Source organism: Miscanthus floridulus, chromosome 3 (assembly GCF_019320115.1).
Source record: "Miscanthus floridulus cultivar M001 chromosome 3, ASM1932011v1, whole genome shotgun sequence".
Classification (NCBI taxonomy): Eukaryota; Viridiplantae; Streptophyta; class Magnoliopsida; order Poales; family Poaceae; genus Miscanthus; species Miscanthus floridulus.
In genome coordinates this window covers 96556928-96583383 of record NC_089582.1, presented here as the reverse complement: position 1 = coordinate 96583383, position 26456 = coordinate 96556928, and the positions used below count along the sequence as shown (strand labels likewise).

The 26456-nt window shown below is 43.5% G+C and overlaps 1 protein-coding gene across 2 annotated transcripts; it reads right to left on the bottom strand.

Moving 5' to 3' along the window:
• Positions 1-3166: 3166 nt before the first annotated feature.
• On the bottom strand, positions 3167-10294 carry LOC136546200 (U-box domain-containing protein 35-like). 2 transcript variants are annotated; one of them, XM_066538161.1, is made up of 12 exons: positions 10018-10294; positions 9190-9430; positions 8984-9102; positions 8586-8707; positions 8315-8508; positions 7768-8012; positions 7395-7508; positions 6033-6146; positions 5648-5749; positions 5133-5561; positions 4119-4874; positions 3167-3703 (listed from the first exon to the last, which is right to left on the bottom strand). In XM_066538161.1, exons 2-12 carry the CDS (start codon positions 9386-9388, stop codon positions 3503-3505), a joined length of 2595 nt encoding a protein of 864 aa, XP_066394258.1. In that variant the 5' UTR covers positions 9389-9430; positions 10018-10294; the 3' UTR covers positions 3167-3502. The 2 variants fall into 2 exon arrangements, with proteins under 2 accessions (XP_066394258.1, XP_066394260.1); XM_066538163.1 differs by having other exon boundaries at positions 8348-8508.
• Positions 10295-26456: the final 16162 nt, after the last annotated feature.

Below are 26456 nucleotides of genomic sequence, written 5' to 3'. Positions count from 1 at the left end.
ATGTAGAGACGTAAGACTTGAAGAGAAGATGGACTGCGTGCCCACTCTAATGACTCAAGAGCAACAAGTTTCTCAATACCTGTTGATGTTGTATGACTAATACAACACATGTTGTTAGCTCTTCGAAGAAGATGAATAATGTAAACAAGGATCTTATAATATAGGAGCTTGTAAAATCAATTGCCACTTGGCAATGAAGAGCAACAACAGCCCCATATGAAAGTGCCAGTAGCTGAGGCCCCAGGTCTCAAAAAATTAGTAAACTAGTTTTTCTGATAACTTTGAAGTCTATATTAGTAAAGAAATTCAAATGGAGGGTGATCTCACCTCATTTGAAGAAGCCATGAGAAACGTTTACTCGTTTAAATAGTAAGAAGCTATAGAAGTTGAAATGAATTCGATGAATACCAACGATGTTTAGGACTTAGATGAAATTCCTAATGGAGCCAAAATAATAGGCTCTAAATAGGTCTACAAGATAAAATGTGACTCTAAAGGAAATGTAGAAAGATATAAAGCATGACTTTATAGCAAAAGGCTTTACGCAAAGAGGATGAATATATTACGATGAGAGTTTTCTCTCCAGACTCATGCAATGATTCTTTAGAATTAAAATGGTGTTATTGGCACGTTACGATTTAGAGTTACATCAGATAGATGTAAAGACGACATTCCTCAACGGGGATTTGTATGAAAACGTTAACATGGCACAACCCAAAGGTTTTATCATAGAAGAAAAAGAATGTATGGGATGCCGCCTGTAGAAATCCATTTATGGGTTAAAAGTAAGTCTGTAGACAGTGGTATTTGAAGTTGATGAAATGATAAGAAAGCTTGGGTTTTAAAGAAAATAAGAAGGACAATAGCGTTTATGCGAAGTTCAAGAATGGGAAATTCATTTTTCACATCCTATGAATAGATGGCATTCTACTCACTAGTAGTGATGTTAATCCGTCATTGGAGAAGAAGAAGTTTTGTCCTCAAGTTTCAATGTGAATGATCTTGGTGAAGCGTCATTGGTTCTAGGAATCAAAATTCACCGAGATAAAAGAAAGGGGTATTAGAACTATCGCAAAGGCATAATTAGAAAAGATTCTAAAGAAATAAAGTATGCATGCGAGTAAACCTACGCCTGCTCCTATAATCAAGGGTAATAGATTTGGGAACTTTAAATGTTCCAGGAATCGATATGAGATCGATCAAATGAACATAGTTCCATATGCTTCAGTTGTTGGAAGCTTGATGAGTGTACAAGTACAAGTGAGAACTTACCCTGACGTAGTTTACGTATCCGGGATATTTTGGCAGAAGTCCAGTCCAGATATAGATCACTGGAATGAAGTTGAGAATGTCTTGCAATTTTGTAAAGTATCATAGGCCTCATGCTGAGTAAGAAAGAATAAGTACTCTTAAATAATTAAGGGTATAAATGTTAAGTCTTGGCGAGATGTGTAGTGAAATCCACAGTAGTTGCTAAAACTCGTAGTTGTAGTATTATTATGGAAAAACTCCAAAGAAACAGTTGTAGTGTCATTAATGATGCATACCATAGTATAGCTTGACATGAGGCTTAAGGAACAGACAAAAGCAGGTTAAGGGAATTAGTACCCGGATTTAACAATGGTAATAGTTAACTCATAAGACAACAGGTCAAGTGTGCTGCCAAACACATTGACACTAAGTTATATGTTGTAAAGGAGAAAATTCATAATCATTTTGAAAGCATTGAGCACATAAGTACCGAGTAAGTACTTGCGGATCCGCTTACCAAAGGCTTACCACCCAGTATGCTCAGAGAACACACAGTCGACATGGGCTTACGAAAAGCCTATGATTTCTCGATATTAAGAGCCTAGTTGAGTATCTGTTTCAAAACAGAGAGGTGCATTGTAACTGTTAAATCTAATGGCAACTGACCGTGACGATGAGGCATGCTCTATGCACTGATCTATGATGGAATGAGAAAAAGAAAAAGGAAGTTAAGTTTAAGTTATAAAATAAGACAAGGGAGATAATATTAGGTTGATCTCTACCAATTGGGCCCTTGACCCGCGTCCCGATTTGGGACACTCAGCCTTTCTACTGGCTGATGAGCCCCGTCGCGCAACACCATAAAAGGACGGTGGAAGCTAGGGCACAAGACATGAGATTCACTATAGCCACCAATGTCCCACCGAAGTTGCTAACCCTAGACCGATCGAGAGGGGCACCGTAAGCGACGGGAAGCCCAATCGCCTTCACCGCCGCCACAGCAACACGCTTGTGCTACTGCTACCTTTGACGACATGGTGGGCGCGTTGTCGGCTACCTCTACTGCCTTAGTGGCTACCATGTTGACGGCGCCATGACCGTGACTGCATTTGACGATCTAAGTCTTCTATATAAGCTGAGTATTAGCTACTGATCGCCCAGAACCATCCTCTGTTTCTCGGTTCACCTCTGCTTTCCGGTGCGCTTGTGCATGCGATTCACCTTGTCGTACGCATGCGTTTTGCACGCCGCCCTTTTGACCGGTGGTTATTCTCCAACGGCGACATCCGGTTCCGGTATAAAATCTGGCCGCACCGGTGACGATCGAGACAAAAGTTGGTGCGCGCCTCACCTCGCTGCTATGACGACGGCGATCGACGCCGACCCGTAGCCACGCGCGCATGTGCGGCGCATGCATATGCATGCGGACATAAGGCTCGCGACACAATCGCGCCTGTCGCTTTATCCGGCGCGGCGCCGCCTTTCCGCCACGGCCGCCCACGGCGGCTATCGCCGTCGCTCGCTGTCCCTTCTTTTGATCCCCATCAACCTGTCTTTTTGGACAGAACTGTTGATGGTGGTGGTGCACTGGTGCTGCTGCTGCTGCGCCAAAGTCGGCAGCAGGCACCGGCACAAGAAAATGGGAATGGGACTACCTCAGCTCATGTATCATCTGTGATGATTTTATATGTTCAAAAAAGCTGATATGTGATGATAATTCCGGGGTTTTTTAATATCCTCTCTGCACCTGAACGGGAGGAGAGGAACAGCAGGTCAGCGGCGCTTCGAGGCCCTTCGAGCCTTCGAGGGAACAAGTGCGTTGAGGCCCGTCAGATTTAGGCCCGGCTAGCAACGGGAGGAGGAGAATAACCGAATAACGAATAAATATTTGCAGCATTAAAATTGGGAGCAAAAATGGGCGCATCAGCCAACTAGGCACTATCACAGAGCCGCACAAGTCGGGGAGCGGATCTCTATAGTCTCAACCATTACAAAAGCAAACATGAAGCAGCGCCGAGAGGAAATGCCCTGTCAAGAAGGGTCTGTGTCTGTCATACTCGACAGATTCAGAACTATAATTGGGGCTAAACAAGTAACCTTCAGGATCTATCACATTGTACCATCTAAGAGATGCTGCAAAACTGCTACTTACAGAGAACTCACTTGACCACGGTATCTACTGTATGTGGAGGTTATCAAGGCAAACCTGTACGGAATTAGCTTCTAATGCAATATCCATGGGTAGTAAAGCTCAGCGAATGAGCCCAGTAGCTCCTGCTTCTCCCTTCCAACAATTGATCAGGCACAGCAGAGCATGATTGGGCACCAAGTTTTTGTCAGGAAGTCGTGTCTTCGTCAATGGTGACACATCATTCTCATGAAGCCACATCTCAATCGCAACCCGCTCATATGAGTACCCATCAGATGCGATGCATGGATTCTGCATTATCCTCTGCAGAACAAAAAAAAAAAACATACACAAGTATTATCTCACACCCTTCAAGTAAAATAATGGACATCAAGCCGTGAGTAACTTGGACTACCTGTAAGTCTTAGGGCTTGTTTGGCTGCACACAAATCTAAACCCAATCCACATGGTTTAGGAGGAATTTAGGTAAAAATTATCTTAAATTTCCACCTCAATCCCTCCCAAGCTATATGGATTGGGGTAGATTTGTGCGCAGCCAAACAAAACCCTACTGTAGTTTCGATTTTATAAATGAGGTACACCATAACATACTTCAATTTCTAAAATTATTTTCAATTTTCAGTCAGGTACACAATAGTGTTCTTCATCTATTTTAAACGCATCAACTGCCTAGTCCGCCTTTCATGCAAATTAGGTATGATAGAAATGGTAGAAATACCTTGAGTATAGGGCAGATAAAATGGCTTGGTGGTGCAGTTGGGACTGCCTGCACTGAGTCACAGGCAGTGCTGGCAATATTGTTCAGCTGCTCTAAAACTACAAGAACCTTAGACTTCAGGTCAGGTCGATCCTTGCTTCGCATTTCCAAACAACTTAGGCCAAGCTGAGTTAGCTCATGCGCTTCTCGCACAGGCCACTTTCCTGCACGCTGGTCCAGGATGTCAATAAGGCAATCCTCTTCCACTGCTCGCTCAACAGTGTCAACTAGCCCCATTGGTGATTTTGCAGTCAGAAGCTGCAAGAACACCATGCCCAAAGCGTATACATCAGATTTTGCTGAAACTTGACCTGTCCTCTGATACTCTGGGTCCATGTAAAACAGTGTACCAACTAGATCTGTTGCTTTTCGAATTGTATGTGTTGACGAAGCGTCCCTTAACGGAAGCAATGTTGCAAGGCCTGCATCGCCAATTTTGCTAGTGAAATTGCTGTCAAGGAGTATATTTGCAGGCTTGAGGTCACGGTGGATAATTGGCTTTGGTTTTGAACTGTGTAGGTAGATAAGTGCCAATGCCATTTCCCATGCAATACGGAAACGATGGTACCATGGGAGTGGGGTTGTGCCTCCTTTGCACTGCAGCCGATCCTCAAGGCTGCCATTCTCCATGTACTCGTACACCAAGCAAGCTCTGTCCAGACAGGCACCTAGCAGCAGCAACAAATGGCGATGCCGGGTCTTACCCAAAATCTCAAGCTGCAAGAGAGTGCATCCCATAAAAATTTAATGGAGATAACATGAACTAACATGAGATGACAAATAAGGCATCTATTTCTGTATATGCATGGACTTTATTCTAGATTTCAATACAGCAGTGATCTTGCATGCTGGGATCCTAGCATCGCAGATCTTAGCTTCGTTTGTGAAGTTAATACAGATATGTAAATATTTAATTACTGGTACCATTATGATCTTCGTACTTAATTGTTAACTTTGCAATGGTGTGGGATATACCTCCTGTTCAAAATGTTTGGTAATGCGGCTGTCATCAGATTTGAGTACTTTTATGGCCACAGTCTTCTGGTGGATTTTGCCCTTGTACACTGTCCCATTAGCTCCCGATCCAATCTTAAGTGCCTCTGAAAACGATGATGTAGCAGATTCCATCTCCTCCCATGTAAATATTATATATGACTTGCCTCCCAATTCAAGAAGTTTCTCCAGCTTTTGCATATTATCAGCCTCCCTTGATGCCCTAAGTTGCAAATTCTGCCTTTTCAAAGCTTCTTCTTTTGCAAGGTCCCTCACATGCCTGGCTTGCGCCTCTACAGCGTACTGCTGCTCCCTCTCTTTCCGTGCTGCTTCAATGGTAGTGTTCATCCTGTAGTGGACCTCCACCAGCCGAGCTTCCTCTTGAGCACGTCTTTCAACTAGGTCAATCATCTAACATACGTTGAAGACATGTAAGATTATGTGAATTTGGAAAGTAATTAGCTGCTTGTATTGAGAAACAGTACCTCTAAACTTACTTGCTGAGAAGCACTGGTAGACTCGTCCTGAACAAGTTTGCACACTCCTTTCATATGTCCTAGTTTAATCCTGAGTTTTTCAAGCTCAAAATTGACATTATCCTGTGTTGGGGAAATAAGAATTATGGGAGTTCAGAAATTGGCAAAACATGCCATAACTTGCCTATTCAAGAAGTTTTAAGATTAAACAAAGAGTTATTTTCTTTATGAACTACAAAAGCTATGGAATTCAATTTCATGAGCCAAAAAAGGTTAACTACTCTATGAAGATGTTCATATGTAATTTCCTAGCTATTTTAGTTCAGATAAGTAATTGCAGGAGATATAAAGGTACAAAATGTACTGTGGTGCATAAATCAATGTGAAAAAAACTACATGGCCAAACCTTGTCTTCTGAAAGCATCAATTCCTGCAGTGCATTGCTTACAGTTGGAGCTTTGCCTGTGATGGGCAAGTTACTAGATCCAGATATTTGACCACTAGCACAAGGAGTGCATGCCTAATTAAGAAATTTGAATAGATAAGAATATGAGACAAGTGAAGTCATCCAAGTGTTAAATCTGTTGAAGTAAAGAAAATTGCAAACATCTGAGAAGCCAAAAGACTATTAGAAAAAGGTAAATACTGTACAAATGTTGGCACATATGTGGTTGCACAGCGGCTTTAGTACAGACAACTAACTGCTGGAGATATAGTGTCACGAATCCAACCCCGACACCCATCGTCATGGCCCTATTTCAGCAACAGCAGGCGCCACCACCAGGAGGAGCTTCTTCAACGAACGACGTCGACAACTAGGCAACGATGCAGCGTGAGGACGTGCTGTGCGGAAAAGGGGGGAGTGGTGTCACTGACCAATATAGCCATGACGAGCTACGGAGGTATGGGGCCCAAGTCAGGCCAATTGGGCCCAACGTGAACAGTACCTGCGGGTTCTGTAGCGCGTTGAAAGACCCATCTACGTTTAGTATTAGGAAGAGTCCAGAAGCTAGGGATTACCTGTTAGTCAAGTCAAGTCGAGTCCTCCCTATAAATATAAAGGGAGATGTATCTTTTAGAATTAAGAGCATCTCCAAGAGCCTTTCTAAATCTCACTCTCTAAATCATCATTTGGAGAGTCATTTGCATAAAAATCATTTTCTATATCTTTTCACTCTCCAACAGTTTTCTTTATGTCGTGCGCACTCTAGAGAGTCATTCTCATCTTCTATTTTTGGCTAGCGAAAAATCCGGAATAAAAGATGGATATATTTGGATAACCATTTAGAGAAGCTGTTGGAGGGTAGTTTTTCACCAAAATCTCTATTTCTAGCATTTAGGAAGGATGCTCTAAGCAAGAATAATTTGGGGTAAAACCCTCTATCTCCCTCCCCTCTCTATAGCGCTGCCGCCCTCTCGCCTCCCTGCCCTAGCGCCGCCGCCAGCAGCAGCAGCAGCCCGCTGCTGCCCTGCGCCGCCGCGCCCTCGCTGCTCGCTGCTCCTCGCAGCGGCCATGCAGCCCACCGCGCTGTCGCCAGCCACCACCGCAGCGGCCACGCCGCCCGTTCCTCGCCAGGACGGCTGCAGCACCTCGCTGCTGCCGCTCCCTCTCCTTCTCTAGGCGCGGCCAGCCCTAGGGCTGCCGCTCCTCCCCCTCAATTCCCCCTCTAATCCCCCCAATTCTACCCCTAAACCTTCCCGGCGAACAAAAATATTCAGCCTCATATATCAGTAGAGAACAAAAAGGCACACTGCAAAATTAACTAACCTTGTCCTCTGAAAGCATCAATCCCTGCAGCGCACTCTTTACAGTTAGAGCTTTGTCGGAGACAGGCAAATTAGTAGATGCAGAAATTTGACCACTGGCACAAGGAGTGCTTGCCTAGATAAGAAGTATTAATAGCTTAGATTAGTAATGTAATTTAAGTGCTATATTTTTCAAATTACAGGAAATTACAGAGATTAGTTCAGGAAACCAGAAGGATAAATACTATACAGATTCTAATATGTGATTGCCGAGCTGCTTTAGTAAAGACAACTAATTGGAGACACAGATATAGAGGTCTGGCATGGATTCTCATGTATAATGATTCAACACCATAATGCAGTAAGATGAAATTTGAAGAAAACGCACGACTAACCTCATCCTCTGAGAGCATCAATTCTTGCAGTGCCCTGCTCACTGTTGGACTTTTTTCTGAGATCCGTGAGTTACTAGATCCATCAGTACAAGAACTGATACTTTGATCTTTATCAACAGTAGATGTTAAAGTGCTTCCAGAGAGATGTCCTTGTAAAGAGTGTGGCCAATTATGATGTGCAGAGGGGGGACTGTCCAGATTCCCACCGAGCGAGTTGGATCTGGAAATTGTGGAAGGTGTAATATCTGCATGGGATGAAAAGGATAAATTTCTCGGACTGGTTTGTGCCTGAACCAAATGACACCCATTTCTTTCCCATTGAAACCCAAAGGGCCCACAATACACCATTTAGATCACAAGAAAGGAAACTAGGAGCCCCAAACTTCAAGTACAAACATAGCAAACAAGCTCTCTATATGACTATATCAGCTACAATTACAAGGAGGCTCCACACAACTACTCTGGTTGTGAAATATAACAAATAAATCAAGTTAGAATCATTTATTATTCTATCCTGACAACGCAATAGAAATTCCCGAGACTTTACTTGATACTGATGACTTATCTGAAGAAAGCTCACTGTTAGAACTCTCGTTGACCTGGAGTATCTTAGAACTGTTGTCACTTTCTGATCCGGGAGAATAAACCATGGACAACCCACCTTTTGAAATAGCATACACCATACAAAATATTGGAACACACTTGCATATGCGAGAGGACGTCCTATTGCCCTTGGACTTCCTAAGCCATTTCACCGAATTAGCACCTTTTCATGTATGCAGTTCATAATTAATTAGTACGGAACAAGTATTGAGTACCTCATAAAGTTGCCCTGAGAAGAGACACCAACAAAAAGCTTGTGGATTTGGCATGCTAAGACAACACCTGAAATAGTTTCTGCCACATCATCACCCTTGACAACCAATACTTCAGCTTCAACCTGAACACCAAGGTATCACAAATGTAAAGCAGGTCGTTCAAAAATTCATAGTATTATTGCTTGTTAATGTCGCTTGCTGTTTTCACAAATTTATCTGATATGCTTGAAAGTACTATTACTGATTGGCATTAATTAAGTCATAAGGTGTGCCTAATTATTCTTGCCCATTCTTGTTATTCAAGTTATCTCATTATCTTTATTTGGTTTGAGTGTGCACTTGAGAATGTGAAAATTCCAAAAGAAGAAGAAAATCTGTCTTGAAAAGAAGCCTCAAACCTTCCCATCACACATGTTCCTGTACATAAGGAGCATATTTTGGGCCTCACATTCGACTTCCTTTTCGTATGCACTAGCAATGTCATCCCTCAATTGATCAACAGGAACATAGTTGCCCACTACAAAGAACCAAGAAAAATTGTTTGCCAACTAGATTTGTAACTGCAAGAGAATGTACACATTTGAATTGAAGAATGTCTACTTACTCTGGATTGGGACAAGTGTGACCTTTTGCCGGACATGGATGAGCATGAACCTTGTCCTCTCTCTGGTACCAAAGTTTTTCAGAGCCCATCTCACTGCATACTTGCTGGACTTGGAGCTGCTCACGGCCAACCCAATAGTGATAGGTGGATCACTAGACGGTGATGATTCAGTGACCACGGTTTCTTCTTGGATAGCCATGGGTTCACAACTTTTGTTGCATGTATCCCTTGTACAATAAACCTGCAGCGAGGAGTGACGTATCCCGTGCTATCAACAGGCGGGTCCAGGATTCGAGGTTGGGTATTCAAAATGTAAAGGCCTGTTTTTTTACAATTGAAAGCCTAATATTTGGTGTGTATAATACCACATAGTAGTAATTGTATAATATTATTAATGTATACCAGATATAACACATATTTGAACATAATTTCATAGAATTGAGCATAACTTGAAATTGTTTATAACATGTAGAAGTACCAATTAGCATCAGTAGATGGAGAGACATGGAGTAACTCTCTCCATTTTAGCTTGTGATTGTCTCTTCTTTGCAGCAGTACCCGAGCAAAGATTAGGGACGTAAAAATGCATTTCCAGAGTATATTGAAAAGTATGATACGACCTAAAAGTTTAAGGACCGCTCGTGGACTTTAAAATTAATTCAGTGATTTAAAATCAGTAAGATACGCTTAAGTAATGCTCATTGCCTTAGCAATTCTGTCACAGTTTCACAAAAAAAATCATCAATTGCAATCAATGATATATTGAAATGGAAAGCCAATTAACCAAATTAACTTACAAAACACAATTCACAGTTGTTGGCCTCCTACCTTGGACCCTCGCCTACAGCCGCGCCCAGGGCCCCAGCAGCCGGTCACCGACCGACCTCCCAGCGCACTGGCTCGCTCAGCAACAGCCGGCTGGCAGCTGACCCGCGGCCGCTGCGGCGCTGTTTGCCTCAACCCGCCACCCTGTCCAGCAGGACCCCGCTCGGCCGCCTGGCAAACGAAGACCTGCGGGCTGCGGCCGCCCAAGGCACTGCGCCGGCCGGCCGCCGCCGAGGGTTTGGAAAATGGGAACGGGAAAATAGAAGAGAAGCTGAGCGAATGCGATTGCGGGCAGAATGGGAACATGGGGGCGCTAGCGGCTCGAGAAGATTGGGCCAGTGGGCCTTGGGGCGTTTATTAGGAGGCAGGCTGAAAGCAAGCAGAATGTGTTTTTGGGCTGAATTCTGAATACCAGTGTATATCGGCTTTTATTTTGATTTTTTCTTATTTTCTCAAAAAAAAGGTTGATTTTTTATACACATACAGGTATATACACTAAATGTAAAAAATAATAAATATAATAGGTATGCAATTGAATATCGTAAATGCTTAGAATAGGACGTCCGTCCGCTCGGACGCTCCCATTCGTGGGCCGCGACGCTAGCCCAAATGACCCCGCACAACCACGGATCCCATATCAGTCCAGCACAACAAAGGTGGCAACAGGTAAGGCACCACCGACCCAGCAGACTGAGCAGAGCATGATCGTCCCTATCCCCTCCCACCCACCCTCTCATCTCAGGCATGACGGCGACCTCCAGGGTTTCGTGGCAGCCCCGCATCCACCCCGATCTGCGGTGCGTGCGGTGTGCGCTCCACCGACGACGACGAGCGTGTCCTCACAGAGTTCCTCGAGGCCTCCATCCGCGTGCCCGACCTCTCACTGCCCCCGTGAAAGCGCTTCAACTCCCCACCGGCAGCGGCACTGGAATCAGATGGGATCTCTTCACATCCCTCGTTTTAAGTATTTCTGGACATTTCTCAGACATGTTGCAAACTTATATTTCAAGTGTTTCAGTTGTTTCAGATGTATGTTTCAATTATTTCACACGGACATGGGTGGATCCAACGGTGGGGCGGGGGGGGGGGGGCTCGAGCCCCCCCTACCCAGACCGCAGCAGTGGAACCCCTGTGGAGCCTTCATGAATTTTTAGACAAAGTTCTATAGTGTAGGGGGGCTGAGACTTAAGATCGAGCAGCAATCAGAGATATGTGTTGTTCAGCCCCCCCCTAAAATTATTCGTGGATCCGCCGCTGCACACGGATGTTGTAAAAGTAGATCGGGATGTCGCATATGTTACAATGGTTGTACATGTATGTTACAAGCATCTATCCCCAATGTTTTATCTGTTTTTTTACATGTATGTTGCAGGTGTTTCAGATGCATGTCTCAAGTGTTTATCTTTTTTTGTATGTTACAAGTATTGCATCTGGATGTTTTAAAAGTAGATTGGGATGTTGCACATGTTGCAATGGTGTTTCAACTTTATGTCCTAAATGTTTCATCTGTTTTAGACGTATGTTGTTGTTTTATCTAGATGTTGCAAAAGTAGATCTAGTATTTGAATGTTGTAGTTAGACCCACCTGCCATAGCCACCTGCTTGTAGCTGCTGGGCCCGCGTGCATGCGTGTGGAAGCGGAGGGGCACGAGCGAGAGACACGGGAAACGAGAGCGGGTGCACATGTGCGGGAAACAAAGCGGCATGGGCCCCACATGAAGCGGTCCCTAGGCACATGCATACATGCAGGCGCACGGGCGGTTACAGCTTGCGCGAGCGTCCGGATGCTAGCGTCCAGATCGGACGTTCGGGTGCTAGCAGTTTCGATTGATTTAAATGTGACCACCCTGGCAGCAAGAACCCTAAGGGCTTGGTTGGATTCCAAAACTTTCCCAACCGACTTTATGGGCTATTTAACCTAGAATTCGACATTCCATGAGTTTCCAAAAGCTAGATATAATCATATATTGAATTTATGGGAGCGAGGGATAAAAAGTTGAGTCCATAGATCCCCGTGCCATATTTTTTTCTCGGTAACTTATGGCACGCGTTCTTCGATTTACTCCCTTGTAGTGGAAGTGCAACACGTAATCCACACCACCCCCCTTCCCCATGTGGCCAACAGTAGTATACAAATATATTTTGTATGTGACCATTTTAACTTAATTTAGTTGTGCCTGAATTGTGATTATTCAAGTGGATTTTAATTACAATGATCTAAATGAAGCCTGATAGAATTCACATTGCCGGATTTTTTTTCTGTGGTGAGAGACCTTGTCCATGCCCCCAATCAAATTCACATTGTCGTACACATACACCCATGGAATTATTCTTTAATAAAAAAACAAAATGCATATATATATGCAGTCACAAATTTATAAAAAAATATGGCAATATGAATTCAACAATATAAATGATGCAACTTTTATATCACAGTGAAAATCCATCAGAATTAATATTTAGGGCGACGTGAATTATGTATCCTCACTGCCAAAATCAGAGGTCACTACTACAACAATCTTAACCGAGGCGGGCAAAAAGCTTTAACCGAGGCGGTTTTTCCAACCGTCTCCGCCGAAAGGTCACGGTTAATCGTGCCTTTAACGAAACCGCCTTGGTTAATCAATTAACTGAGGCGGGTGCCTTGCAAGTGCCCGCCATGGTTAATGAATTAAAAAAACAAAAAAGCCCAGAGCCCACGGCGAGCCCATTTCAGAGCCCACCGGCGAGCTCGCCTACTCTGCGTGGCCCCATCGCCGCCGCCGCATCCCCGTGTAGATCCGGCATTCCCGCGCCAAGCCACGACCAGATTTGGCCGGGGAAGGAGGCCCCGTCCCCACGTCGTGTTCCTAGACCGGATCTAGGGAGCCGACGCCGTCGGGACCGGATCTGGGGAGGCGCCACCGCCAGGACCGGATCTGGGGAGGCATCGCCGCCAAGACTAGATCTAGGGAGGCGCCGGGCTAGGGTAGGAGGCCCCATTCGCTGCTCGAGGATGTGGCCACCGGAGAAGGCCGTGTGAAAGCTCTAGTTTGGTTTTGGTGAATTGATGAAACCCTAAGTGCTAACCTAGTTTATCAAAGTGATTATGAGATAGGTGGCACATTCCATGTGGTGAAGCAAATGGTGAAGATCATGATGATGGTGTGACCATGGTGATGATCAAGTGCTTGGACTTGGAAAAGAAGAAAGAGAAAAACAAAAAGCCCAAGGCAAAGGTGATATTCCATTGGAGCTTTTTGGTATGGTGATCGAGATACTTAGCGAGTGTGATCACATTTAGGATCGATAGTCATACTATTAAGAGGGGTGAAACTCGTATCGAAATACGATTATCAAAGTGCCACTAGATGCTCTAACTCATTGCATATGCATTTAGGATCTAGTGGAGTGCTAACACCCTTGAAAATGTTTGCGAAAATATGCTAACACACATGCACAAGGTGATACACTTGGTGGTTGACACACTTGAGCAAGGGTGGAAAAGTTCTTGAAGTGAAGGAGGTGATTTTCACTGAGAAACAGTGACCGAACGCAGTTCACGTGGTGACCAAACTCGGAGGTGCCGCGTCCAGTCAATTATAAAATGAAGTTTGGCGCGCTCGGCCTCTGTCTGGTGCATGACCGGACGCTGGGGTAAAAGGTGACCTGACTCAACACTTGTGCATTCGGTCAGGCTAACGTACGCTGATGTATGAGGTTTGAGTGAGCGTGGAGAAGACCTGACTCTCGGCGAGTCCGATCAGTAGAGATCAGACACGTTAGGTCAGCGTTTAGGCGCTCGGGGAGCTCTCTGGAAATGACCTGACGCGCGGGCACCGTGGTTGATCAGCACATCCGGTCGTGTGTTGCCACGCGCGGGCAAGGTTGGCACCGGCACATCCGATCCCGTGTTGGGCGCGTCCAGTCATCACTTAACCGCGAGGGCGTTGAGAATCAACCATTGGGATCAGGCGGCTGGCATTGAATCTATGGGACACGTGGATGACACTAGGGGCCTGCGTCCGATCAGCGTGACCTATGCATCCGTTCGCCCTGTGAAAGCTGAGGGCAGAGAGCCAATGGCTCTATTTAAGCCCCATGGCCGGCTCAAGCTCACTCTCTTGGCCATTTGCATTGACATAGCAACCTTGTGAGCTTAGCCAAAGTTCTTTCACTCATCTCCATCATTGATTCATCATCTTTGTGAGATTAGGAGAGAATCCAAGTGCATTGCTTGAGTGATTGCATCAAGAGGCACTTGGTATTCGTGTTTTGCTACAGGATTTGCTTGTTACTCTTAGTGGTTGCTACCACCTAGATGGCTTGGAGCAACGAGGATCATCGAGTGGAGGTTGGTGATTGTCTCCGGCTTCGATCATGGTGATTGTGAGGAGTTCTTGACCTTTCCTCGGTGGAAGCCAAAAGGTACTCTAGTTGATTGCTCATGGCTTATGTGATCCTCATCTTGTGTTGGTTATGCGACATCCTATTGAGGGTTTGGCGTGTGATGCCAATTAACGCGTGAACCTCCAAGTGAGCGAATCATCACAATGAGAACTAGCTTGCTAGCAAGCAAGTGAACCTTGGTAAAAATCATTATGTCATCATTTGATTCCGAGGTGATTGGTCTCCATTGGTATTTATTCTTGTGATTGATTGGTTCATTCCTCGACTCGGCGGTATAACCATCTTGCTTTCTCTTTACATTACCGCAAACTAGTTGTCAAGCTATTTAGTGTAGCTAGTCGTAAGAGCTTGTTAGTTTGGTTAGTGTGGCTCTTTAGTTAGCCTTTGAGAGCACACTAACTTAGCGTAGTGACATAGCCATTATGTCAATAGAGACTATAAAAACTAGAATTATGGTAAGTGGCTTACATTTTTAGTATGCTAGCGCAACACTCGCTTCGCCTCATATTTATCTAACCGGTTTGCTAAGTGTTGTTGTAGAAATTTTTAATAGGATATTCACCCCCCCTCTAGCCATTAGGCCCTTTCAAGTGTTATCGAAGCCATGGTCACCATGATTTGAGGCTTAACAACCTTCATTGTCAAAATGGCATAAATCAACAACACCAAAAAGCCACCCTAATTTGATGGCACAAATTATCCATATTGAAAGTCAAATATGACCATACATATTAAGTCAATCAATAAAAAGGTGTGGAAGGTGGTAGAAACCAAAATTGAGATTGTCGATCCGGAGAATCCTACCGCGGCAGAAGAAGTGCTTCTCCAAAACAATAACATTGCTCTAAGTGCCATTCATGATGCAATTGATGAGAGAACATTTGAGAAAATCAAGAACATTTAGATGGCTCATGAGGCTTAGAAGAAGTTGGAAGAATCATTCGAGGGCACCAAGGCAATAAAGGGTGCAAAGGCATACATTCTTAAGGAGAAATTTGATAGCTTCAAGATAAAGGAAGATGAGAGTGTGCTGGACATGTTCCAGCGGATGGAAGTGCTTGTCAATGATCTCAAAGCACTTGGTGAGAAGGTGGAGGACAAGGACCTCTCATAAGTTCTTGAGATGTTTACTCGCAAGATTTGGCATGTTGGTCACCTTGCTAGAGAGGGCTGGTTTAGACACAATGATACCAAACCAAATCTTGGGAGATATCATGACCGATGATGCTTATAGAGATGATGATGAGAAGGAAGAAAAGAGGGAGAAGAAAGATGAGAATAAGGATGACAAGAAGAAGAGTGTGGCATTCAAGGCCGTATCATCCAAGGACAAGGCAAAGCAAGAATCATCAAGTGAAGATGAAGACTTGAGCTTTGATGAGATGGATGATGAGAAGATGGCTCTATTTGTCAAGAGATTTGACAAGTTCATGATGAAGAAGGGCTACCGAGCTAGAAGAAAGAAATCTTCATTCAAGAACAAGGAAAAGTCAAGAAGGTGCTTCAATTATGGAAGCAAGGATCATCTTGTTACTCAATGCCCATACAATAGTGAGAATGATGATGACAACAAGAAGAGCAAGAAGGATAAGAAGGAAAAGAAAGAGAAGAAGGACAAGATGACCATCAAGAAGAAGAAGAGAGGTTCATATGTGGTCACTTGGGATAGTGATGCTTCCTTAAGTGATGATGATGATAGTGATGATGACAAGACCACCAAGAAGAAGGCTATTGCAAGCATTGCTATCAATGATAATCATTCTCTCTTTGACACTCTATCATACTTCATGGCTAAGGCCACTAAGGTACAAACTTGTGATGATGGATGTGATGAGGAACATGATAATGAAAGTGAAAGTAAAAGTGACAATGATGATGAACCCACTAAAGATGAATTAATTAACATGTTAGAAGATGCTAAAGAACATTTTGATATTAAGAGAAAGGAATGCAAAGACTTGAGAAAGGAACTAAAAGCCCTTAAGCAAGCCTTTGATGGGCTCCATGCATCTCATGAAAGGCTAGAGAAAGCCCATGAGAAGCTTGGCAAGGCTCACAAGAAGCTTGAAAAAGCTCATTCTTCTTTACTTAATGAGCAAAATGAGAAGGAGCATATTGTAACATGTGACAAAGGCTTAACTTATGATATAATTGATGAATCATTCTATAAGCCTATCATTTTTGCTTCCACTAACCCTTTTTGTAGCACATCTACTTGTACCTCATCTAGTAGTGATGGTTGCACTTGTGATGCCTCACTAATGGTTGAGAATGAGACCCTCAAGAAGGAGGTCAATGAGCTCACTCGCGCGAGGACTGCTTGCTTATGTGCTTGGGTAGCCAAAGAGCTCTCTACAAAGAGGGATTGGGCTATACCCCCAAAAAAGGCAAGGTGGCCTTTGCTCCTCACAAGACTAGTTTGTGAAGAACAATGATCAATTTTGCACTAGTTGCAAGTAAGTTGGTCATAAAGAGCATGAGAGCAAGACCAAGAACAAGAATGCTAATATATCATCAATTAAGCTTGATTCTTTCTATGTGCTTACTAAGGGTATAAATGGTGTGAAGGCTAAGTTCATTGGTGCACCATGGATGGGCTCAAGGAAGAAAGCCATTTGGGTGCCAAAGAGCTTGGTCACTAACCTTCAAGGACCCAAGCAAGTTTGGGTACCTAAAAAGAATTGATCTTCTTTTGTAGGTCAATTACAAAGCTGGAGGAAGGCATTGGATTCTTGATAGTGGGTGCACTCAACACATGACCAGTGATGCAAGAATATTTAACTCAATCAATATCAATGGCAATGATGGTTATGATAGTATCACATTTGGTGATAATGGCAAATGCAAGGTCAAAGGGCTTGGTAAGATTGCAATATCCAATGACATGAGCATTTCCAATGTGTTGCTTGTTGAGAGCTTAAACTTTAATTTGCTATCCATGGCTCAATTGTGTGATCTTGGATTCAAATGCATATTTGAGGTAGATGATGTAGAGATCATAAGTGTAGATGGCTCTAACTTGATCTTCAAAGGCTTTAGATATGCGAATCTATATTTAGTTGATTTCAATGCTAGTGAAGCTCAATTGTCAACATGCTTGTTCACTAAGTCTAGTATGGTCATGGCATAGAAGACTTGATCATGTTGGAATGAAACAATTGAATAGATTGGTTAAGCATGACTTAGTTAGAGGCTTGAAAGATGTGTTTGAGAAGGATAAGCTTTGTAGCACTTGTTAGCCAGTAAACAAGTTAGAAACACCCATCCTAAGAAAAGCATGATGAGCACTAGTAAAGCATTTAAGTTGTTGCACATGGATTTGTTTAGGCCAATACAATATACTAGCATCAGTGAAAACAAATATGGCTTTGTGATAGTGGATGACTATACAAGATACACTTGGGTAATCTTTCTAGTGGACAAGAGTGATGTGTTTGCAACATTCAAATCATTTGTCAAGGGTATTCACAATGAGCTTGAAACAACCACCAAAAGAGTTAGAAGTGACAATAGTAGTGAGTTCAAGAACATTACAATTGATAAGTTATGTGATGAATTTGGAATTAGACATCAATTCTCGGCCAAGTATACTCCACGATCAAATAGCCTTATTGAGAGAAAGACTAGAACCTTGATTGACATGGCAAGATCAATGTTGAATGAGTACAATGAGTCAATCTTTTTGGGCCAAAGCTATCAACATGGCTTGCTATTATAGCAACCGCTTATATTGTCACCCACCATTGAAAGAGAAGACACCTTATGAGCTCTTGAATGGTAGAAAGCCCACCATTGTATATTTTTGGGTCATTGGTTGCAAATGCTATATTTTGAAGAAATGCACTAGATTGGGTAAGTTTGACAAGAAATGTGATGAAGGATTTTTGCTTGGATACTCAACCACTAGCAAAGCATATAGAGTTTGGAATTTGGCAAGTGGTACTCTTGAAGAGGTTCATGATGTTGAATGTGATGAAACCAAGGGTTCCCAAGATGAGAATGAGAACTTAGAAGATGTTAGAGGCATTCAACGTTCAAATGTCATGAAGAACATGGATGTTGGTGAATTAAGGTCTAGGCAAGTGAATGATGATAAAGATAATTAAGTGCAAGTGCTCACTAACTCAAATGTGCAAGAAGGCACTAATCATGCAAGTACAAGTGGCTCTCATGATAATGTGCAAGATCAATAAGTAGCTAGTATATCATCTCAACCTAATGATCAATCAAGTGCAAGCAATCAAGTTCCAATACTCCAACCAACTCATATTGTAAAAGATTATCTATTGGACACTATAATTAGAGATATCTCTAGAGGTGTGCAAACTAGATCAAGATTGACTTTATTTTATAAGCATTTCTCATTTGTGTCATCCATTGAACCAAAAAAGATAGATGAAACATTGAAGGATGTTGATTGGGTGAATGCAATGCATGAAGAATTGAACAACTTTACAAGAAATCAAGTATAGGAACTAGTTGAAAGACCAAAGAACCACAATATGATTGAAACCAAATGGGTTTATAGAAACAAGCAAGATCAAGATGGGATAGTAGTAAGGAACAAAGCAAGATTGGTAGCACAAGGCTATACATAAGTTGAAGGTCTTGACTTTAGAGAAACATATGCCCTATTTCCTAGATTGGAAGCAATTAGAATCTTACTAGCCTATGCTTGTGCCCACAACATCAAGCTCTATCAAATGGATATCAAGAGTGTATTTCTCAATGGCTACATCAATAAAGAAGTATATGTTGAGCAACCTCCCGGTTTTGAAGATGACAAGAAGTCTGACCATGTGTACAAGTTGAAGAAAGCATTGTATGGCTTGAAGCAAGCGCTTAGAGCATGGTATGAGAGGTTGAGGGATTTCTTACTCTCTAAAGGGTTCATGATGGGCAAGATTGACACCACTCTTTTAACCAAGAATATTGGCAAGGACTTATTTGTGTTGTAAATCTATATTGATGACATCATATTTGGATCAACCAATCAAGACTTTTGTGAAGAGTTTAGAAAGATGATGGCTAATGAGTTTGAGATGTCCATAATTGGAGAGTTGAGTTACTTCTTTAGTCTTCAAATCAAGCAATTGAAGAATGGTATATTTGTGAGTCAAGGCAAGTATATCAAAGACATGCTCAAGAAGTTTGGCATGAGTGATAGTAAAGCATAAGTACACCAATGGGAACAAATAGAAATTTGGATAGTGATGCAAGTGGCAACATGGTGGATCAAAAGTTGTATAGATCTATGATTGGAAGCCTACTCTATGTGACCGCATCAAGGTTGAATGTCATGTTTAGTGTATGCATGTGTGCAAAATTTCAATCCTCATCAAGAGAAAGTCATTTGAAGGCTACAAAGAGAATATTGATGTACTTAAAGCATACATAAAATGTTGGTTTGTGGTATCCCAAAGTAGCAAAGTTTGAGCTAGTTGGTTACTCCAACTCGGATTATACGGGATGCAAGGTTGAAAGGAAGAGCACCTCAGGCACATGTCAATTGTTGGGAAGATCACTTGTTTCATGGTCATCAAAGAAGCAAAATAGTATTGCATTATCAACCATCGAAGCCAAATACATATCCGTTGGTAGTTGTTGTGCATAAATTCTTTGGATGAAGGCCACCTTGAATGACTTTAGAATCAAGTTCAAGAAAGTGCCATTGCTATGTGACAATGAGAGTGCAATCGAGCTCACCAACAATCTGGTTCAACATGCAAGAACAAAACACATTGATGTCCGCCACCATTTCATAAGAGATCATCAATAAAATGGGGACATTTGCATTAAGAGTGTGGGCACCGAAGATCAACTTGCCGATATATTCACCAAGGCATTGGATGAGAAAAAGGTTCTACAAGCTAAGGAATGAGTTGAACATATTGGATTTCTTAAATATGTGTTGATGCACCCTCCACTTGTATGACATACCTCTCCTTCGAGCAACCAAGGTAAAAGTTGATTGGCATGGCATATATCCTTTGCTAAGGACATGTTTTAGTCATTTCTCATGTCTTATAGGCTCATTCATGAAAATTAAATGAATTTGATGGTTGTATGATACCACTATTGCTTCTAGGCTTGATTTGATCTAATGGTAGCATATGACATATTTGTGAGCTTATGAACCTAGTGTTTGATCTAGATAATGAGCTATAAGTGTTTAACTCAACATGGTATAAGATAACCCTTGAAATGAGGTGTGAAGAAGCTTGTCCTTAGATCAAACAGAGCTAAATATCTTTGGCAAGTATTCTAGATTGGACCAAATTTGAGAAAATGATCCTCACCCCATTGATTGACATTAATTATCCTAACCTATCTAAAATTAAACCTTTGTGGTCATTGATGACAAAGGGAGAGAAATTGCACAAAGATAAGGTTAAAGGGAGAACTTTAACATAGGGGGAGTAATATGACAAAGGAAAGTGATCAATTAAAATTTGAGCACACAAGTAGGACGAGCAAACTCATAAACTTGATTGATGCATTTGAATATGCATTTTCATATGTTTGCTTGCATGGCACAAGTTTTAAATTCAAATATCTATGCTTGTACGGTGAATGCTAGTTGTAGGCTTGAATGTTGAAATAAAAAACTAGCATGCATGGTTGAGTAACTAGACTTGTGTTTACATTGTAAAAACTAGACCCTTACTTCTAATATTGATCTCATCGGGTATTCTAGTTTGTGTGAATGTCTAGTTACTAATGGTGCTAAGGATGGTATAATGGTGCACTCCGATTGGTATCATGCTTCAAAGGTCTATCTATTATACCTTAGCATCATTTGGTAGACATTGCCCTCCCATATTTCCAATTCATGCATTTGTGCAAGCTTCAATCCAAACTCTTAGCACATATGTAGGGGGAGCTAATGCTACCATTTGGAGTTCATGAAACTTGTCCATATCCTTTTACACATAGTAAATATGCTTGGGCAAGCAACATAGATTCAAATGAATTTCATTCATATCTTTATGAAAGGATTGTCATCAATTACCAAAAAGGAGAAAATTAAAAGCTCTAGTTTGGTTTCGGTCAATTGATGAAACCCTAAGTGCTAACCTAGTTTATCAAAGTGATTATGAGATAGGTGGAACATTCCAAGTGGTGAAGCAAATGGTGAAGATCATGATGATGGTGTTGATGGTGTGACCATGGTGATGATCAAGTGCTTGGACTTGGAAAAGAAGAAAAACAAAAACAAAAAGCTCAAGGCAAAGGTGATATTCCATAGGAGCTTTTTGGTTTGGTGATCGAGACACTTAGCGAGTGTGATCACATTTAGGATCGATAACCATACTATTAAGAGAGGTGAAACTCGTATCAAAATAAGGTTATCAAAGTGCCACTAGATGCTCCAACTCATTGCATATGCATTTAGGATCTAGTGGAGTGCTAACACCCTTGAAAATGTTTATGAAAATATGCTAACACATGTGCATAAGGTGATACATTTGGTGTTTGGCACACTTGAGTGAGGGTGGAAAAGTTGTTGAAGTGAAGGAGGTGATTTTCACTAAGAAACAGTGATCGAACGTAGGTCACGTGGTGACTGGACTCGGAGGTGACATGTCCAGTCAATTATAAAATGAAGTTTGGCGCGCTCGACCTCTGTCTGGTGCATGACCGGACGCTGGGGTAAAAGGTGACCTAACTCAACGCTGGTGCGTCCGATCAGGCTAACGTACGCTGACGTATGAGGTTTGAGTGAGCGTGGAGAAGACCTGACTTTGGGCGAGTCCGGTCAGTAGAGATCAGACACGTCAGGTCGACGTTTAGGCGCTTAGAGAGCTCTCTAGAAATGACCTGACATGCGGGCACCTCGGTTGATCAGCGTGTCCGATCGTGTGTTGCCGCGCACGGGCAAGGCTGGCACCAGCTCATTCGATCCCATGTTGGGCATGTCCAGTCATCACTTAACTACGTGGGCGCTGGGAATCAACCATTAGGATCAGGCAGTTGACGTTGAATCCGAGGGACACATGGACAAAGATTTGCGATCGGACGCTAGGGGCCTATGTCCAGTCAGCATGACCTGTGTGTCCAGTCGCCCCCTGAAAGCTGAGGGTAGAGAGCCAACGGCTCTATTTTGAGCCCCATGATCGGTTCAAGCTCACTCTCTTGGCCATTTGCATTGACATAGCAACCTTGTGAGCTTAGCCAAAGTCCTCCCACTCATCTCCATCATTGATTCATCATCTTTGTGAGATTGGGAGATAATCCAAGTGCATTGCTTGAGTGATTGCATCTAGAGGCACTTGGTGTTTATATTTTGCTGTGGGATTCACTTGTTACTCTTGGTGGTTGCTGCCACCTAGATGGCTTGGAGCAGCAAGGATCGTCGAGTGGAGGTTGGTGATTGTCTTCGGCTCTGATGGTGGTGATTATGAGTTCTTGACCTTTCCCCAACGAAAGCCAAAAGGTACTCTAGTGGATTGCTCGTGGCTTATGTGATCCTCATCTTGTGTTGGTTGTGCGACACCCTATTGGGGGTTTGGCGTGTGATGCCAATTAGTGCGTGAACCTCCAAGTGAGTGAATCGCCACAATGAGGACTAGCTTGCCGACAAGCAAGTGAACGTCGATAAATATCATTATCATCATTTGATTCCAAGGTGATTGGTCTCCATTGGTATTCATTCTTTTGATTGATTGGTTCATTCCTCGACTCGGTGGTATAACCATCTTGCTCTCTCTCTTTACATTATCGTAAACTAGTTGTCAAACTGTCTAGTATAGCTAGTCGTGAGAGCTAGTTAGTTTGGTTAGTATAGCTCTTTATTTAGCCTTTGAGAGCATACTAACTTAGTGTAGTGACATAGCCATTGTGTAGATAGAGACTATAGAAACTAGAGTTGTGGTAGGTGGCTTGTATTTTTAGTAGGCTAGCACAACACTCGCTTTGCCTCATATTTGTCTAACCGGTTTGTTAAGTGTTGTTGTAGAAATTTTTAATTGGCTATTCACCCCCCTCTAGCCATTAGGACCTTTCACCGTGGCGACCCTGCTCAAGGCCGTGGTCGCCAGAGAAGGTCGTGGTGCCCCTGCTTGAGGGCGTGGCTGCCAGACTACGAGCGCGTCGCCCCTGCTGGATCTAGAAGCGGCCTCCACCACCGAGGAGCAAGGCCATGGTGCACCGCTGGAGAGGCCCCTCTGGCCCCGCCGGATCTAGATGTGAATGCCACCACCGAGAGAGAGAGCGCTCAAGCTCAGGGAAGGGAGGGGCGCGGAGAGAGGTGGCAGGATGGTGAGGGGTGAGGTTGGGAGTGGGGAGGGGCGTGGCTGGGACCTAACTCCTGCTTATATATGAGCCTGGTAGAAGGATAGATATGGGCCTGTGAGCTAGGCCACTATTTTTGGAGGCGGGCCTTATAGGATGCCCGACTCTGAAAATGTATTTATCGAGGCGGGCTCAGTAAAACGCCCTCTATAAGGTCGAGATGGCGGACTAGAGAGGGGGTGAATAGTCCTTTCTAAATTTAATCACGCCGGCTAACCGAAACAAATGGAGAATTAAAATAATCGGTCTAGTCAAGACTACACCCCTCTATCGAAGTTCATAAACACCTTATAAAGATCCTAATTAGGCAACAAAGGTGCCGGACTAGCTAGAGCTTACCTAACCAATTCTAGAAGCAATGTCACACAAACCTATGCCACTAGTACTTCAAGCAACGAGGGAGCTCCTACACATGCTAGTAAGCAAAAGCATAAAGCCACCTAAGCTCACTAGCAATGCTCAATAACAAGGCTACACAAGCCAAATTATACAACATAAATTTCTTAGCTACACAAACTAAGCAATGTGACTAACAAGGTTACACAAACCAAATTAGCCATGCAAGGGAGCTACTTCTATGCTATACAAGCAAGAAGGTGACTAGTGAGCTACACAAGCTAACTAATTACAAGAGCAAGTACACAAGCACAATGTATATGAAAGTAATTACAAGCTTGTGTAAGGGGATTGCAAACCAATAGAAATAACAATGTTGACATGGTGATTTTTATCCCGAGGTTCACGTGCTTGCCAACACGCTAGTCTCCGTTGAGACAAGCTCTAAGGTTGCCGTCGATCCTCTTACTAGTGGTGACCCACAAGTCACACTCTCCCACATGGAGTGCTTACCACAACCTCTAGCACTTGACCCAGCCGGACCACTTGTCGCCCTTCGCGTCTCACTCTACTAGAGTTGCTCTTCGTGGCTCCCGCAGGGCGAGCACAATGCCCCTCACAAAGCTCTTCTCCGAAGCACCGCACAAACTTCTTGCAGGCTTCGACGGAGACCACCACCAAGCCATCTAGGAGGCGGCAACCTCCAAGAGTAACAAGCACCACCGGCTTACAACTCGATCACCTAGTGCTACTCGATGCAACCTCATGATGCAATCGCACTAGAATTGCTCACTCACTTGATCGGATGAACACTATCAAGCTCAAGTGAGTTAGAGGGCTTCCAAACACACCTACACAAGCCACCAACGCTCAAGGGTGCTCAGCTCTGCTCAGCTCATAGCCATAGGCTGACCAACACTTCTATTTATAGCCCCATGGGCTAAAATAGTCGTTACCCCTTCACTGGGCATTTTTTTAGGGCAACCGGACACGCAGGTCCAAGTGATCGGACGCGCCGGTCCCTACGTTCGGTCGCTGCCGCGCTTCCACGTGTCACTAGCCGTTTTGAACTAACCATTGCCGCCAACAGCTATCTCGCGCGCGCGCCTTCATCCACTAATCAGACGCGCTGCTTAGCTTGACCAGACTCACCACACCTCAGCATCTAGTCAACAGCAGAGAGCTCCTAGAGCTTTCAAAACACGACCGGACGCGTCCATTCACATGTGACCAGACACGCCATCGCCTAAGTCTGGTCATTTGCAGAGAACTCCCTGAGCCTCTATTTTGCGACCGAACGCGTTAGGTCAGTCACGATTGGACGCAGCACCTGAGTCCGATCCTTTACGGCCTGCCACGTGTCACTGCTGCTCCTCACGCCACCACGTCAACGTACATCAGCGCTGATCGGACGTGGCCACTGCGCATCAGGACACCTCTTTGTCCAGCGTCTGGTCACTTGACCGAGACCACGTGCTCTCTGCTGTCACTAGACCGGACGCGTTGGTCCTCCCGAGGCCAGTGTCCGGCCACTCATAGTGACCCATTTCGCCTCTGTTTCTTTGTCGAGTTGATCCGTTTCAACTCCAACTTCTTTCTCCTTTGCAAATGTGCCAACACCACCAAGTGTACACCAACATGTGTATGTGTGTTAGCTTTTCACAAACATTTTTAGGAGTTAGCCACTTAACTTGTCACGCCACTCGATCCTAGCGACGATGCAAAGTTAGATCACTCGAGTGGCACTAGATGACCGATATGCAAACAAGTTTGCCCCTCTTGATAGTACGGCTATCTATCCTAAACCCAGTCATCAACTCCTCTACACTCCTATGACTAGTGAAATGAAATGCCCTAGGTTATACCTTTGCCTTACGTATTCCATTACATCTCCTCCAATATCGATGCAACACATGCACCAACACGATCAACAATGATATGATCCACTTCATATCATCACGTGATTATATTGGTTCATCGATCTTGACTTCACTTGCTCTTCACCGTTGCCTTGGTCCATCGGCGCCAAGTCATCACTCAACTTGCCCTTCACACTTGCAACCGGTCCATCGAGGCAAGTCATGTTTTGATCTTCTCCACCTTGATCACATGACTCAATGTCATGTCTCATGTGCAATGAGCTCCTTCATCATCACATGTGTGAGCTTTGCAACATCTCCGAGCCATTTCCACCTTCATGGCATATGTTGCTTACACACATGTACCTGTGGACTAATCACATGTGTATCTCACATAAACACAATTAGTCCACCTAGGGTTATCACTCAATTACCAAAACCAAATAAGGACCTTTCTTCTGTCTCGGTTAAGTTTAATTAACCGAGGTGGTTATTTTAGGCCAACCACCTCGGTTAATGCATTAACCGGGATGGTTGCGTTAGGGCAACCACCTCGGTTAATAG

Bases quoted from the DNA above. Each gene is read 5' to 3' on its own strand.
- LOC136546200 (XM_066538161.1), bottom strand. From the start codon at position 9,388: ATGGCTATCCAAGAAGAAACCGTGGTCACTGAATCATCACCGTCTAGT. The intron at 8,708-8,983 runs GTTTGAGGCTTC...CTTGGTGTTCAG, and splicing joins GGAACATGTGTGATGGGAAG to GTTGAAGCTGAAGTATTGGT. The intron at 7,509-7,767 runs GTTAGTCGTGCG...CTTCTTATCTAG, and splicing joins TGATGCTCTCAGAGGATGAG to GCAAGCACTCCTTGTGCCAG.